This window comes from Ascaphus truei, chromosome 1 (assembly GCF_040206685.1).
Source record: "Ascaphus truei isolate aAscTru1 chromosome 1, aAscTru1.hap1, whole genome shotgun sequence".
NCBI lineage: Eukaryota > Metazoa > Chordata > Amphibia > Anura > Ascaphidae > Ascaphus > Ascaphus truei.
Window position 1 is genome coordinate 317547375 of NC_134483.1, and position 14112 is coordinate 317561486.

General features: G+C 40.4%; 1 protein-coding gene across 7 annotated transcripts in view; it reads left to right on the plus strand.

Annotated features, from left to right (window-relative positions):
- Nucleotides 1-13229, plus strand: part of ARHGAP24 (Rho GTPase activating protein 24) — a 1092414-nt gene extending 1079185 nt beyond the window's left edge. For all 7 annotated transcript variants that reach the window (XM_075605746.1, XM_075605737.1, XM_075605756.1 and 4 more), the window contains 2 exons: nt 7930-9004; nt 12404-13229. In XM_075605746.1, coding sequence (XP_075461861.1) covers nt 7930-9004; nt 12404-12647 — 1319 coding nt within the window. In that variant the 3' untranslated portion in view covers nt 12648-13229. The remainder of the gene's footprint in view (nt 1-7929; nt 9005-12403) is intronic.
- The last annotated feature ends 883 nt before the right edge of the window (nt 13230-14112 follow it).

A 14112-nucleotide genomic window follows, 5' to 3' on the forward strand; every position in this document is an offset into this window, starting at 1 on the left:
TTAATTGTTTTATAATAACAAATGTATGGGCTGCAGCTAGAGTTTCGAGGTGGCTTCTCCAAAAATACTGGACACAATGGTGAAAGGTGCGACGTGCCGGAAACACACACCTCTCACCTCTCTCTGCTCCATGCTGTTTCCTCCTCTCCTTGGCCCCACTCCTGACACCTCCTCATGATTGGCTGCATTACCCAGCAGCATCCAATCAGCATGGAGGACACTGCCCAGGCCCCTAGCCACAGCCCTGCTCTCTCCCTTCTCTAATCCGGCGGCCCCCCAAGCCAGTCAGGCCAAATGCCCAGAAAGATAATACTGGACACATACATGTCCAGTATTACCTCACATTTTTTACTGGACAGACAGTCTGGTTTAATACTGGACAGCTGGCAACTATTATCTTTATTCTTACATGTTTGTTTTGACTTGCATTCAGTATAAAAATCACTTAAAAAAAAATATATATATATATAATTAAAGTGGATTGTACACAGTATATCTAGTTCATTGCTTTTAATCTGTGATTTCCTATTTGAAGCAGGTGAACCAAGTTTACATCCAAATCATTTTATCTCCCTGAGCGTTCAGGTATTATCATTACTATATGTATGCAAGCAATGCAAATATCATGCAGCAGCAAACAGTAATCATATTGAATAAAGGAACACTAATGAAAGTGGGTTTTGATTGAGGCACACCTTTTTCTTTTCTTTTTTTGAAGGACGTCATACCAGGCAGGGCAGCATAGGACAGTCCAGGATTGAATATGACTTGTTCCACATAGCAGGCACATAATTTATTATTATTTTTTTTTAAAATAAACGACCATGTAATCGGCATTCTTAGAAAGATTCAATCACTGAAACATTTTCACTTACCTGCATCTTGTGTAAATAATAATACATTTTAAATGTGTGTGGGTCAATAACTTTATCTGGTAATGAGTGTTCTTCGTCAATGATAAAATACAGCAAAAGGCACAAGCAGTATTTATAAATAATTATACTGTATTGTTCGTAGATATGAGGAAGCATACACAGTCCCTGCCAGCTCTAACCCCAACACCCACCACATCATATCATATATATTTGTGTCAAAAGTGCTACTCAGTGCGATCAAATGTATGCAACAAAAGGCAAAAAATCCCAATGTTACATCCAAGAAAAAATATATATAGTTAAATACTTAATTGTTTGTCTTCTCATAAGCAAGGGCCATTTAGTTAAACTCTTTGACCAAAGCGTTAGGACCTGCAAAGGGGCCATGCCTTGCGGGGCTGCAGGCTTATAACGCTTTGACCAAAGAGTTTAATTAAATGACCCTTACTTATGAGAAGACAAGCAGTTAAGTATTTAACTATATATATATATATATATATATATATATATATATATATATATATATATATATATATATATATATATATATATATATATATATATATTGTCATATTGGATGTAGCATAGGGAATTTTTGTCTTTTGTTGTATAGATATGAGGACCAACGTTTCAGTCTCCTTAAAGGAACCTTTTCAGGAGACTTTTTGCTATGCACAATATAATCATGTATAGCTATATCGTATGCCTTTTGCCTTCTTTTACATTTTATCATTATGAATGCATAATAGATATTATACCAAGCTGATATCTTCTTTAAAGCTGCAGACCAAGCAAAATCCTACATGTGTGTTTTTTTTTAATAAATCAGTTTTCTACTATAAAAAAATACTTGTAGCATTTAAAAAAAAAAATTTGAAAGACATTTTTAATGTATTCTACTGTAGCAAGCATTTTTGTTCCGATAGAAACCATTTACAAAGTCACATCCCCTTCCTCTTCTGAGACAGGCTATGGCTCTTGAGTCAGGCCCTCTCTCTAGCAGTGCACAAATTATATCTAGTAACTGCCTGGTCACATGATTTTCCACACAGAACTTTGCATCATGGGTACTGTTTTGCAGCAATAACAGCGAATTAAATAACCCTGAGCAAAGCGATCGATTACAGGAGAACGGATCGATCGGCAACTTAGCTAATCACTTGTCAATGTGCAGATTGTAATTTTTTTTTTAACGTAGCTTGAACTGCAGCTTTAATGATGTTGCAGAATGAATGGGATGTAAGGTGCTTAGGGATACGTAGTGCATCTGATCCTAAGGCTCTTATTCAATATGCTGTGAAGACATCTTCACCTTGTTCTTAACATTTCAGCTCCAATTTATTTAAACTGAATTGAAATCTCCCTGATCATTGAGACACCTGTATCTCAGGATGTCCAATAGGGGCAAATGAGAGAGAACATTTGCTAGGGAATCTGTTGCACATTTGCTGTTCCTCCATATATCTAAAATATGTCTGCTCTTTATAGTTTACATTGCAGGAGAATACAGCTTACATTTGTTTTAGGGGCCAATTTAATATAGTCCAAAGTGGTCATTTGGGCCGTTTTCAGCTGAAACCCCCCATTGACATCAGATGAAAATGACCCGAATGGTAGCTTTGGACTTTATTGAATGACCCCCTCCGATGATTCCACTTATGTAATATTACTTTACAGTAGATGCATAGCAAACATTTTAAATACAAGGAACTATACATAATTCAGGGTTATGAGTGTTAAGCAGGAAAGTAGACAAAGGGACAGGGCATCACACACAAGAGGTTGCATTCAAATGTTTTAAATGGCAAATCAGGATCCCTCACCACAATGACAGATTACTTAGAAAGGCATAAGGATGTAATGTTGAAAACCAAGTTGTGCACAATAGGCCAGTGGGAAGTTACTGAACATGGAGCCCAGCATGTGAATGATACCAGCCTAAGGCATTACAAATATGAAAGGGAATGCATAGTGTACATTGTGATCTCATTACTATGATGACCAATCCCCTTGGGTGCTCCTAAAAATTGCAATTCATTGTGAGTCATGGTAGAAACAGGTCTGTGTGCTAAGACAAAATATTTAACTTTAGATGTGATTTTATTGTTGATGGTCCACAATAGCTAGGCCACATGCCCACGCAGAAGAGTAAGACACAGTAAATGAGTCCACTAAAAATGTCATTGTCAAGGTCATAGAAGTCCATTTATCAAGGTAACAGAGGGCATATTACTGTTTTGTGACCATCTAAAAAGGTGCAAACATTGTTGGTGCTCTATAAATAATATATATATATATATATATATATATATGTATATATATATTAAAAATAACGGAATATTTGTTTTTAGATTCCAGACGTTATTTTGACATTATAGAAGCATCATATAATTATACGTTTTATATATATATATATATATATATATATATATATATATATATATATATATATAAACGTATAAAAAAGTTATAGATGTATATAAAAGTTATATATATATATATATATATATACAGGCATACCCCGCTTTAAGGACACTCACTTTAAGTACACTCGCGAGTAAGGACATAGCGCCCAATAGGCAAACGGCAGCTCGCGCATGCGCCTGTCAGCAGGTCCGGAACAGCAATACCGGCTCCCAACCTGTACCGAAGCTGTGCGCAAGCAGGGAGACAATAGAGCCTGTTACAAATGCGTTATTTACATCAGTTATACACGTATATGACGATTGCAGTACAGTACATGCATCGATAAGTGGGAAAAAGAAGTGCTTCACTTTAAGTACATTTTCGCTTTACATACATGCTCCGGTCCCATTGCGTATGTTAATGCGGGGTATGTCTGTATATCTTTTATATACGTTTTATATATATATAACTTTTATATACATTTCATATATATATATATATATATATATATATATATATATATATATATAATATATATATACATACGATACCGTTCGCACGGGAATCAGGAGACAGCACTCATGTTTGTGAAAAATAAACATATATTGTAGAAAAAAATGACACAAATCACCAACGTTTCGGAACCACAAACGGGCCCTTCCTCAGGGTAGTGCAACCCTGAGGAAGGGCCCGTTTGTGGGTCCAAAACGTTGGTGATTTGTGTCATTTTTTCAACAATATATGTTTATTTTTCACAAACCTGAGTGCTGTCTCCTGATTCCCGTGCGAACGGTATCGTATGTTTATCTACTTACTAGCTGATATACCCGGCGTTGCCCGGGATGTAAATGCGTAATAGGTTAATAATTATTTATATATCGTGGAGCAATAGGTGATTTATTTGTTGTAAAGGTTGGATAATAATGTTGAAAAGAAAGATGGAATAAAATGTAATACGATGTTGTTGTTTAAAAATATTTTATAGTAAACACACCACAGTACAATGTATATTTTGGTGACATAACAGATGTAAAAATGTGAGGCGTGTGTCCCGCTAGGGTGTGAGGCGGCGGGTGGCACGTGGGTTGTGAGTGGTGTCTGTGAGTGGGGGTCCTGCTAGGGTGTGAGGCGGCAGGTGGCGCATGGGTTGTGAGTGGTGTCTGTGAGTGGGGAGGGGGGGGCAAGGGGAGGGGGGAGGGTAAGGAAGGGAGGGGGGCAAGGGGTGGGAGGGAGGGGGGGCAAGGGGTGGGGGGGAGGGGGGGCAAGGGGTGGTGGGGAGGGGGTAGAGGGGAGGGAGGGGGTCAAGGGGAGGGAGGTGGGGGCAAGGGTGAGGGAGGGGGGGGCAAGGGGGAGGGGGGGCGAGGGAGGGGGTGCAAGGGGGAGGGAGGGGGGGCAAGGGGGAGGGAGGGGGGAGCAAGGGGTGGGAGTGCAAGGGGTGGGGTGTGCAAGGGGTGGGGGTGCAAAGGGTGGGAGAGAGGGGGGGTGCAAAGGGGGGGTGCTCTGCAGCTGCCCCTCCAACCCCCCAACACCCACCTGCTTGGTTCCCCGATGGCTCGGGCCTCTCCCCCTCCCCCCGTTCCCCGATGGGTCGCCCGCCCGTTCCCCCCTCTGCCCGGTTCCCCGATGGCTCGGGCCTCTCCTTCCCCCCTCCCCCCCATTCCCCGATGGCTCGGGCCTCTCCTTCCCCCCTCCCCCCTGTTCCCCGATGGCTCGGGCCTCTCCTTCCCCCCTCCCCCCCGTTCCCCGATGGCTCGGGCCTCTCCTATCCCCACCCCCCCGTTGCCCGATGGGTCAGCCGCCTGGCCGCTCCCCCCTCCGCCCGGTTCCCCGATGGCTCGGCCGCTTTGCCCCCGGGCCACGGTGGCGTGTGCAGGCGGCGGCAGGAAGCGCCATGTTTGGTCCTGACCTGAGGCGGGAAGTTGCGCGGCTGAAATAGGTGAGTTAGGGGGATGACATAATTTATTGATTATTGTGCGCTCCCCCGCTCGCTCCTGGGCGGTTGAGGCGGGACGCGCAGGGCTGTGAGGCGCAATGGGTGTAAGGGGTGAGGCGGCAGGCCTGCGGGAGGGGTGTGAGGTGGCATTTTGTACTAACTTACCTGGGCGGGAGGTGGCAGCTGGTGCACATCGGTGGTAGGCCATCTTGGAGAAGAGCACGCGGTGTGAGTGTGTGTGTGTGAGTTATGTTAGACCCCACCGACCAATGAGAGCCGTGGGGGGGTGGGGGGGCTGACTGAGCAATCAGATTGCCCATAGGAACAGTGCGACAGTGGACATACAACGGTTTCAGAAATATAGATATAGATAGATATAGATTATGGGACGTGCACCTACCTAAATGAGCTATATTATATATATATATATAAAAACTTTTTTTAGATTCCAGATGTTATTTTGACATTATAGAAGCATCATATAATTATTTATACATATATATATACATATATATATACATACATATATATACATACATATATATACATACATATATATATACATACATATATATATAAATATATATATATATATATATAGAGCAACTGTAAATATTACTGTATGTTCATTTGCATGTCTTAGACAGGTCTGCAACCCTGTCTTTCCCCATTGTCACCCAGCATACAGCACTTCCACTGCAGCAAGGGATTCTGGGAAATGACATGCAAATGAGCACTCAGTGCCACCTTTTGTCTCAAGCTCGTATTACACAAGCCAATCCTCAAGCCAATGCATGCTGTTTTAAACACAGCTTTTAAACAGAGGCTGGGATGAGATGCAAAGCCATTAGACCTACTCACATACATGTTTCAACCTTGATGGGTATCATCAGTGTGAGGCTGGTCTTAATGGCTAGCAGGTTTGAGACTAGACTAGGTAATCACCACTGTCATTAAGGTTATGGTGGGTAAAAAAAGTGACAAAAACCCTCCACAGTAAAGCATAAAGCAACTGTAAATATTACTGTATGTTCATTTGCATGTCTTAGGCAGGTCTGCAACCCCGCCTTTCCCCATTATCACCCAGCACACAGCACTTCCACTGCAGCAAGGGATTCTGGGAAATGACATGCAAATGAGCACACAGTGCCACTTTTTGCTTCAAAAACCACTTTTAACATGGTTTGTGCAGACCAAGCTTAAGCCTATAGGGAACCATGTTAAAAATGGTTTTTGAAGCAAAAAGTGTCACTGTGTGCTCATTTGCATGTCATTTCCCAGAATCCCTTGCTGCAGTGGAAGTGCTGTGTGCTGGGTGATAATGGTGAAAGGCGGGGTTGCAGACCTGCCTAAGACATGCAGATGAGCATACAGTTGTATTATATATATATATATATATATATATATATATATATATATATATATATATATATATATATATAAAACGTATAATTATATGATGCTTCTATAATGTCAAAATAACGTCTGGAATCTAAAAAAAAGTTATTATTTTTAATGGGCGTATTTAAACATTTGAAGTAATATATTGTATTGATGTTGCAAGGCTTGTGTTCTTCCTAAATTATGCACCTGTGTGTAAATATAAATGATCTGATACAGTGCTAGAGAAAAAAAGAAGACTCTGCAATCCCCTCTTATACACCTCTTCTGAACCACAATGTTGCAAAGATTGCATAGGGAGAAGGAGTACACTTCATAGAAGACCCTTAAAATGGGACAGCCTCTTACACTGTTAAGTGGAAATTAATAACAAGGCAGAGTATTGTTGTATTTACATTCCCTATGTCTCGCCTTCTCTTTTGAACAATGTACAGTATAAGGTATTATAAAACACATATATTTATATTGTGTGTATATTTGACTCTGTCTGCACAAAATGTAAAAAGCTTGTTAAACAAGTGTCTTACATTTTGTCTTACATTCTTAGAGGATATTAATGCATTTCAGACACAATACTGTATTTGTGACACATACAGTAATATGTAATATTTTGATGAACTCAGCTGCAGAAAATGACATCTATGATGTGTGTGTGTGTGTCTATATATATATATTTATATATATATACACACATATAAGCTAACTCCACATATACTATAGTTTGTAATCCATATCTCAAGATGATACATAAACAGGACATATAAGGTTATGTATAAAAGATCCTCTGGTGTAAAAGTGGATTGAATACAGCAGTTTATGTATAGATAAAGAAAACTCATTGCTTTAAATGCTAGTTATTACTTTTATCAATCTGATGCAGTTTATTTCCCTAGTTTTTCATCCGGGAAACTTTAATAAATATCCCTTAATAAGGTGTTGTGTATCCAAGTGATTTGGGCAGTATACTGTATTTACAGGAAATGTACATCTGCCTCAGTTTTCAAAGCACCTTGTACCCTTTTGTCCCTTTGATCATCAGTTTTAAAGTTTGAGTGTGTCATTAGGAAGAGCTAGAGAATATTTAATAATCACCTATTATAATGGGATGCACTAAATTATTTGTCTCTGTTCATTATTGTACTCCGCTCTAAAATGGTGTTAATGTCCCTGGCTTAAATGTAAGAGAGATAATTATCACACTACTTATATTTAACAAAGGCTCAAGAACAAAAAAGAAATGTGTAATGTTGGCTAAATTAATTTTTGGATGTGCACAAAGGAGACTTTACCACTAAAGTATTTTGTATTCTGTAGGTACTGTAGTTGTCCAGCAGTTAATGGCAGTGATGATAAGCGAACATGAAAGGCTTTTCCCCAAAGATGCAGATGTTAAGATTCCAACTGGGCAGGATCTGAGCTACAACAACAACGAAATACAGAAGAAAATGATAATAGGCCAAATCCAGAATAAAGAGAACAATAACACAAAGGATGTAGCAGTGAGGCGGTGCTCTTGGGATAAGCCTGAATCTTCACCAAGGTCCAGTGTTGACAACAGCTCTTCTACCACTCTCTCTGGGAGTAAATCTAACAGTCCCAGGAATAGCATTCACAAACTTGATGTCACGCGGAGTCCCCCATTAATGGTGAAAAAAAATCCAGCCTTTAATAAAGGTAGCGGCATTGTCACCAATGGGTCTTTCAGCAGCTCTGTGGAAGCCCAAGACAAGCACCACTCATTACCAAATGGGGCCTTACAGGCCAAGAGAACATCTTCCCTGAAAGGTTCAGGAACCAAAATGGGGACACACAGCGTGCAAAACGGTGCCGTCAAAATGGGAGTGTCTAGCACGGATACTCTGAGCAACTCTATGAACACCCGCACCACAAGCTGGATGCCCAATGGTTACGTCACATTGAGAGACAACAAACAAAAGGACTCTGCAAGTGATTCCGCACAGCAGCATAGATTGTCCACTTACGACAATGTTCACCAACAATTCGCCATGATGAACTCTGAGGACAAGCAAAGCATAGACAGTGCAACCTGGTCCACGTCATCCTGTGAAATATCCCTTCCTGAGAATTCAAACTCCTGCCGCTCTTCCACCACAACTTGTCCAGAGCAGGACTTTTATGGGGGAAATTTTGAAGACCCAGTTTTAGATGGACCCCCCAATGAGGACATTACCAATCCAACAGACTTTGAGAGCAAATTTGACAGGAGAAGTGCTGGGGGTCGCAGCAGCAGGGCCACCAGCAGCAGTGACAACAGTGAAACGTTCGTAGTGAGCAACACAAGCAATCATAGTGCCCTTCACAGCCTGGTATCTAGTTTGAAGCAAGAGATGTCAAAGCAAAAAATGGAATACGAGACCAGAATTAAAAGGTAAGGGAAATCATGTACATTCTGTTTCATTGAGCGCAAAAAAGTGGTGGGGGTTTTGAAAAGGCTGATGCTCATACATATTATACATTTCCAGTTCAGCTTTCTCATTCAGTATCTACTATACAATAACCTACTGTATAGAATAGAAATTATGAGCTTTGAGTAATGAATTCAAATAATATAGAGACACTGATTGAGTAAAAGAGAAAGTTTCTCAGTTTTGTGCCCTACTTAGTCATTATTAATAATAGTAAAAAATAATAAAACACACCTATACCCCGCCATTTTTAAAAAGCAAATCAGGGAAAAATAGCACTGCACAAATAAGGGAGTGCTTAAAAACAATAGTTGTGTATCTTTGTAGCTTTAGAAATTAGCAATTGAGCATCTTTACCTTCACAGAAAGCTTTTTTCTTTCATTTTCTTTTCACGAAACTAACTGTGTGTGTATGTATATATATATGTATATATATATATATATGTATGTATGTATGTATGTATGTATGTATGTATATCCGTCCAGAAAACAAGGCACTCACATTTGCGCAAGATACAGGTAGTAGTAGGGTGCAGACTGTCCAGGTGTCAGCAAGGCAGCACATCTGATATAAGAAAACAGGACAGGTACTCCAAGATCCAAAGGTGAGATTTATTCCTCAACATATCGTCTCCCTACAGAGCCTTTATCAAGAGTATATACAGCTCAGCACCCATATAGCACGGTCCTCTGGGTCACCCGATCCGACCACGCTATAACCGGGGTCATGCTAATTAAAAAAAAAAACAATGGCCGCGCACCCGATCGGGGGGAGAGGGGAAGAGGTAGAGTGAGGCGCCGGCAGCTGCACTCATCCCTCGCAGCCACCGCACTCCACCCAACATTTCCCTTGCATTTCCCCCAGCAGCCTCACTTCTACCAGCACCGATGATCCCCCCCCCCGATCCCCGCCAGCAGACCCGCACCCCAGCCCAGCACCGATCCCCCCCCCCGCCAACAGCACCCCAGCCATGCACCGATTTCCCCCCCACCCCGCCAGGAGCACCCCAGCCAAGCACCGATCCCCCTCGCCAGCAGCACCCCAGCCCGACACCGATCCCCCCCGCCAGCAGCACCCCACCCCGGCACCGACCCCCCTCGCCAGCAGCCCGGCACCCCAGCCGGGCACCGATCCCCCAAGCCCTGCACCAATCACCCCCCCCCCCCCCCAGATGAAATGCAAAAACAATTTGAATTATACCACATGGCAAATCATAAAAAAGGACGACGTTTCGGAATTCAAAAGGTCCTCCTTGAGCTTGATTAAAGGACCTTTTGGGGTCTGAAACGTCACCCATTTTTTTAATGGTTTGCCATGTGGCATAATACAAATTGTTTTTTCATTTCACCTGGCGAGTGCTGCAGATTTTTCCCCCCCTTTATATACCTCCTGGACTGGTTGGGGATCCTGGTCCGTCTGCCTGCACTCTATACCAAAGTAAATTATTTTTCTTTTCAATACATTTGTGTGCACCAGGCATTTGGTGTGTGTGTGTGTATGTGTGTATGTGTGTATATATATATATATATATATATATATATACACAACAGAGTCCGCAGGAGGTTCAAGGGACAGATCCCGATGCCCAACATATATATACACACAACATATATATATATATATATATAATGTAGCAGGATTTTCCTCACCTACAATATTATCAGAGGTGATGTTTTATAAAACAGCCCTTCTTTAATAAGAACACACCGCTAGGGGTGACAAAGGCTGATCTTAATTCTTGTTTTACTGCAATAAGTGAGAGGTAAATAAATACAACAATATTATGCGAATCATTTATCCAAGTCTCTGGGCTGCAAAACTGGTGCAAAAACATTGCAGCAGCAATGCAATCAAGGAAACCACACTGGTTTCAGTATATAGATAACTGACAAAATGTAATAAGTCACGCAAACAATTTTGCTTGCAGTACTGTTCACTTCAATAAATCTTGCCAATCTAGCTTTATGCCCATTAACTAGTGGTCCTTAAATATTTGAATTCATTCTTTAAAATTGAACAACTAAAACAATAACAGTATTTACTGTTTTGTCTACATTCTGTACATTCCCTTTTAGTGGTTTGAAAAAAGTGATCCAGAGTCATAAATGGCCATTTTTACTAAGCGACGCTATGCGTTAAGATACTTAATGACCCATTTGCTTAGTAAATATGACCCTTGAACTTTTCTTTCTATTAAGGCACTTCTCAGAGCTCAGTAAATATAAACACAACAACACAACTGGGTGCAAATACACTCTTTTTGTTTATTGTTTCCAGGTTACATTTGAAGATAAAGGAAATGTTTGGGAACTACTTTTTTTAGGGATACAAACTAGGATAATACTGGATAATACACGGAACAAATATTTCATCAGGTTCTCTATAGAATAATGTTATGTTCATAACCTTAAGTTTGTCCAGTAGTCACTCTGCTAACAATCCATTAAATACTGTAGACATTCTTATTTACTTAAAACCTAAAGCAGCAGGTCCCCCCTGAAACTGGGCATTCTCCCAGAGCTAATCTGTGGCTCGCAGATAAAAAGCCGGTTTTCACACAAGGAATATGGCAGTCAGCTACAAAACTAGGCCATAGTGTCACCAATGGAAAGCCGTAACATCATCTCCCTATCATGATGTGGCTTTTCTATCGGCCACCGGGCCGAGCCCTGACTACGCTACCATTTTGTCTCCGCTGGTTGCCCTCCCCCCACCCTCAGGTAAAATAATAAGGATGTTAAGAGCCCCCCCAAAAATAAATAAACAGCGTGGAATGCGGCTTTTTAGTGGTTTAGCTTGCGCTGCCACCACATTTTGTGAGCAGTTTAGTAAATGCAGGAGGTGAAATCATAAAGCAACTCAAGCCTCAAAGATATATCAAAAATACTCCTCATCAGAATTAAAAGAATGCATTACAGTGATGTCTCTGTGGTGGCTTTAAGTGCTTGACTGACAATTTTACTGTAAGTATGGTAGGTATTTGCCATAACTAAATACTAAATACAAATCTAGAGCTCGTTTTGGGATATTCTATACCACCTTAATCTTAACTCTTTGATTTGTTAAGAAGTGCATTCAGAACTTGGGTTACATTGAGTTACAAGACTAGTGTCAGTGCTTTGCATAATTTCACCCTCCTAGTCTGGGATATAATTTAGGTACTATTTATATCACTTGGTTTTCTAATGGGATTTTTCTTCTTAATTTTTCTGTATATTCATTCTACAGTATTATACTAAAGTAAATTCCCCATTGAATACAAACACAATTGATGTGTGGAGATAAGGAAGGGTTCTTGGGATCTCTTTTCAATGCATTCCCTCTCTGATATCATTGACCATCCATCCCTCTATTTCTGCAGCCTGGAACAGAGGAACCTCACTCTGGAGACAGACGTCCTGGCTATGCACGAGGAACTGGATCAAGAAAAAAAGAAGTACACAATGGTGGAAATCAAAATGAGAAATGCTGAGCGTGCAAAAGAGGATGCTGAGAAAAGAAACGACATGTTGCAGAAAGAGATGGAGCAGTTTTTCTCAACCTTTGGGGAGCTGACAGTGGAATCCCGCAGGCCTGAGAGAGGGAACACAATATGGATCCAGTGAATTGTTCCAAATAACTAGGACATGGAGAAGCAGGTGTTGAATTTTCATGTGGAGGGTATATTCAGGTGGCTGGTCACCTGACTGAGGCTAGGACTCATTGTATTATTGCAAACCCTTCATGGGAGAAAAACGTAGAGAGATTAATCAACATTATCTGCAGTGTGTGCCTAACAAAGTCTATTATATTATTACGTGCTCCATAATGCTACTGTCAAGTGTTACAACTGGATATGTGTATATAGATTAAAAAAAAGTGTTATGTTAATATTAAAAAAATAGAGTTGTATTCCAAGAGTTATAATAATGCAAGTCTTGTATTTAAACTGGCATATTGAAATGTTGTCGCAATCAAGCTTTATATGAAGTCTATATATCCTTGCACTTAACATAATAAGATATTTTTGCGCATTGTGCTACCATCAGCTTATTTTGTATAGCAACCGTTATTGTTCCCATGTTAACAGGGAATGCATATAAGACAAGTATAAAACAGTACTGTGTGACTTTGATGTTTGTGCCAACCAACTTGCCTATGACCAAAAAAAAGTGTACAGAGTTTTATAAAGTATTACTGCAAGACTGGTGACGTCTGGTTCTCTTTTTCTTTATTTTTATTACAAGACCAATTTCGGTACGAATTAACAATTTTGGTTTGACTGGCTTCCTGTTGAGGTAAGCTCTGCACACTGTAGTAACTGTGGCTTGACATTTCACATGGGTTAGCTAATCACTCTCCTTGACTCTGCTCAGAAAGTATCTTTAACAACATCAGAACATCTACAGTAGGATGGTTCAAGCTGGACTCTTGAGAGCTACCATCACGTTTTCAAGTATTACTTTATTAACACACAATGAAGAAGTTAACTTAGCTCCAATAGTCAGTAGGAAAACTTGCTTAAGTATTGCCCTGAAAGCCTGTTGTTAGCTCTGGGCTTGGGCAACTTTCCAAACAGAATCTTGTGCACACCAATTAGTGTACAGATAAAATAAGGGACTCCATCACTACAAAAAAAATCAGTTTGCAGCTTAGAGGGGGTTCTTTATCAAAGTCTCTTTGCTTCAAAACTAGGCAAAGACAAGTGTCCACGAACATTTATTTATTTATAAAATGTTTTACCAGGAAGAAATACATTGAGAATTACCTCTCGTTTTCAATTATGTCCTGGGCATAGATGTATGATGAAATATAATACATGGTTACAAATACATAGTTACATGTGAACAGGGTATACATTATATACAAGACATTGCATGCACAGTTAAAGATAATATATATTATAGGCGTATGTAACAGTTACAGACCAGATTAAAATGTGAGACAGCTTTAGTTTTGAAAGAACTTAGACTGGTGGCGGAAGTGAGAGTCTCCGGTAGACTGTTGTTAACCTATCACATACAGTAGTGCCCCAGTTTAGCCAAGGCTCCCAGTATACATGTGTTACAATCCCCTTTTAGGACACTAATT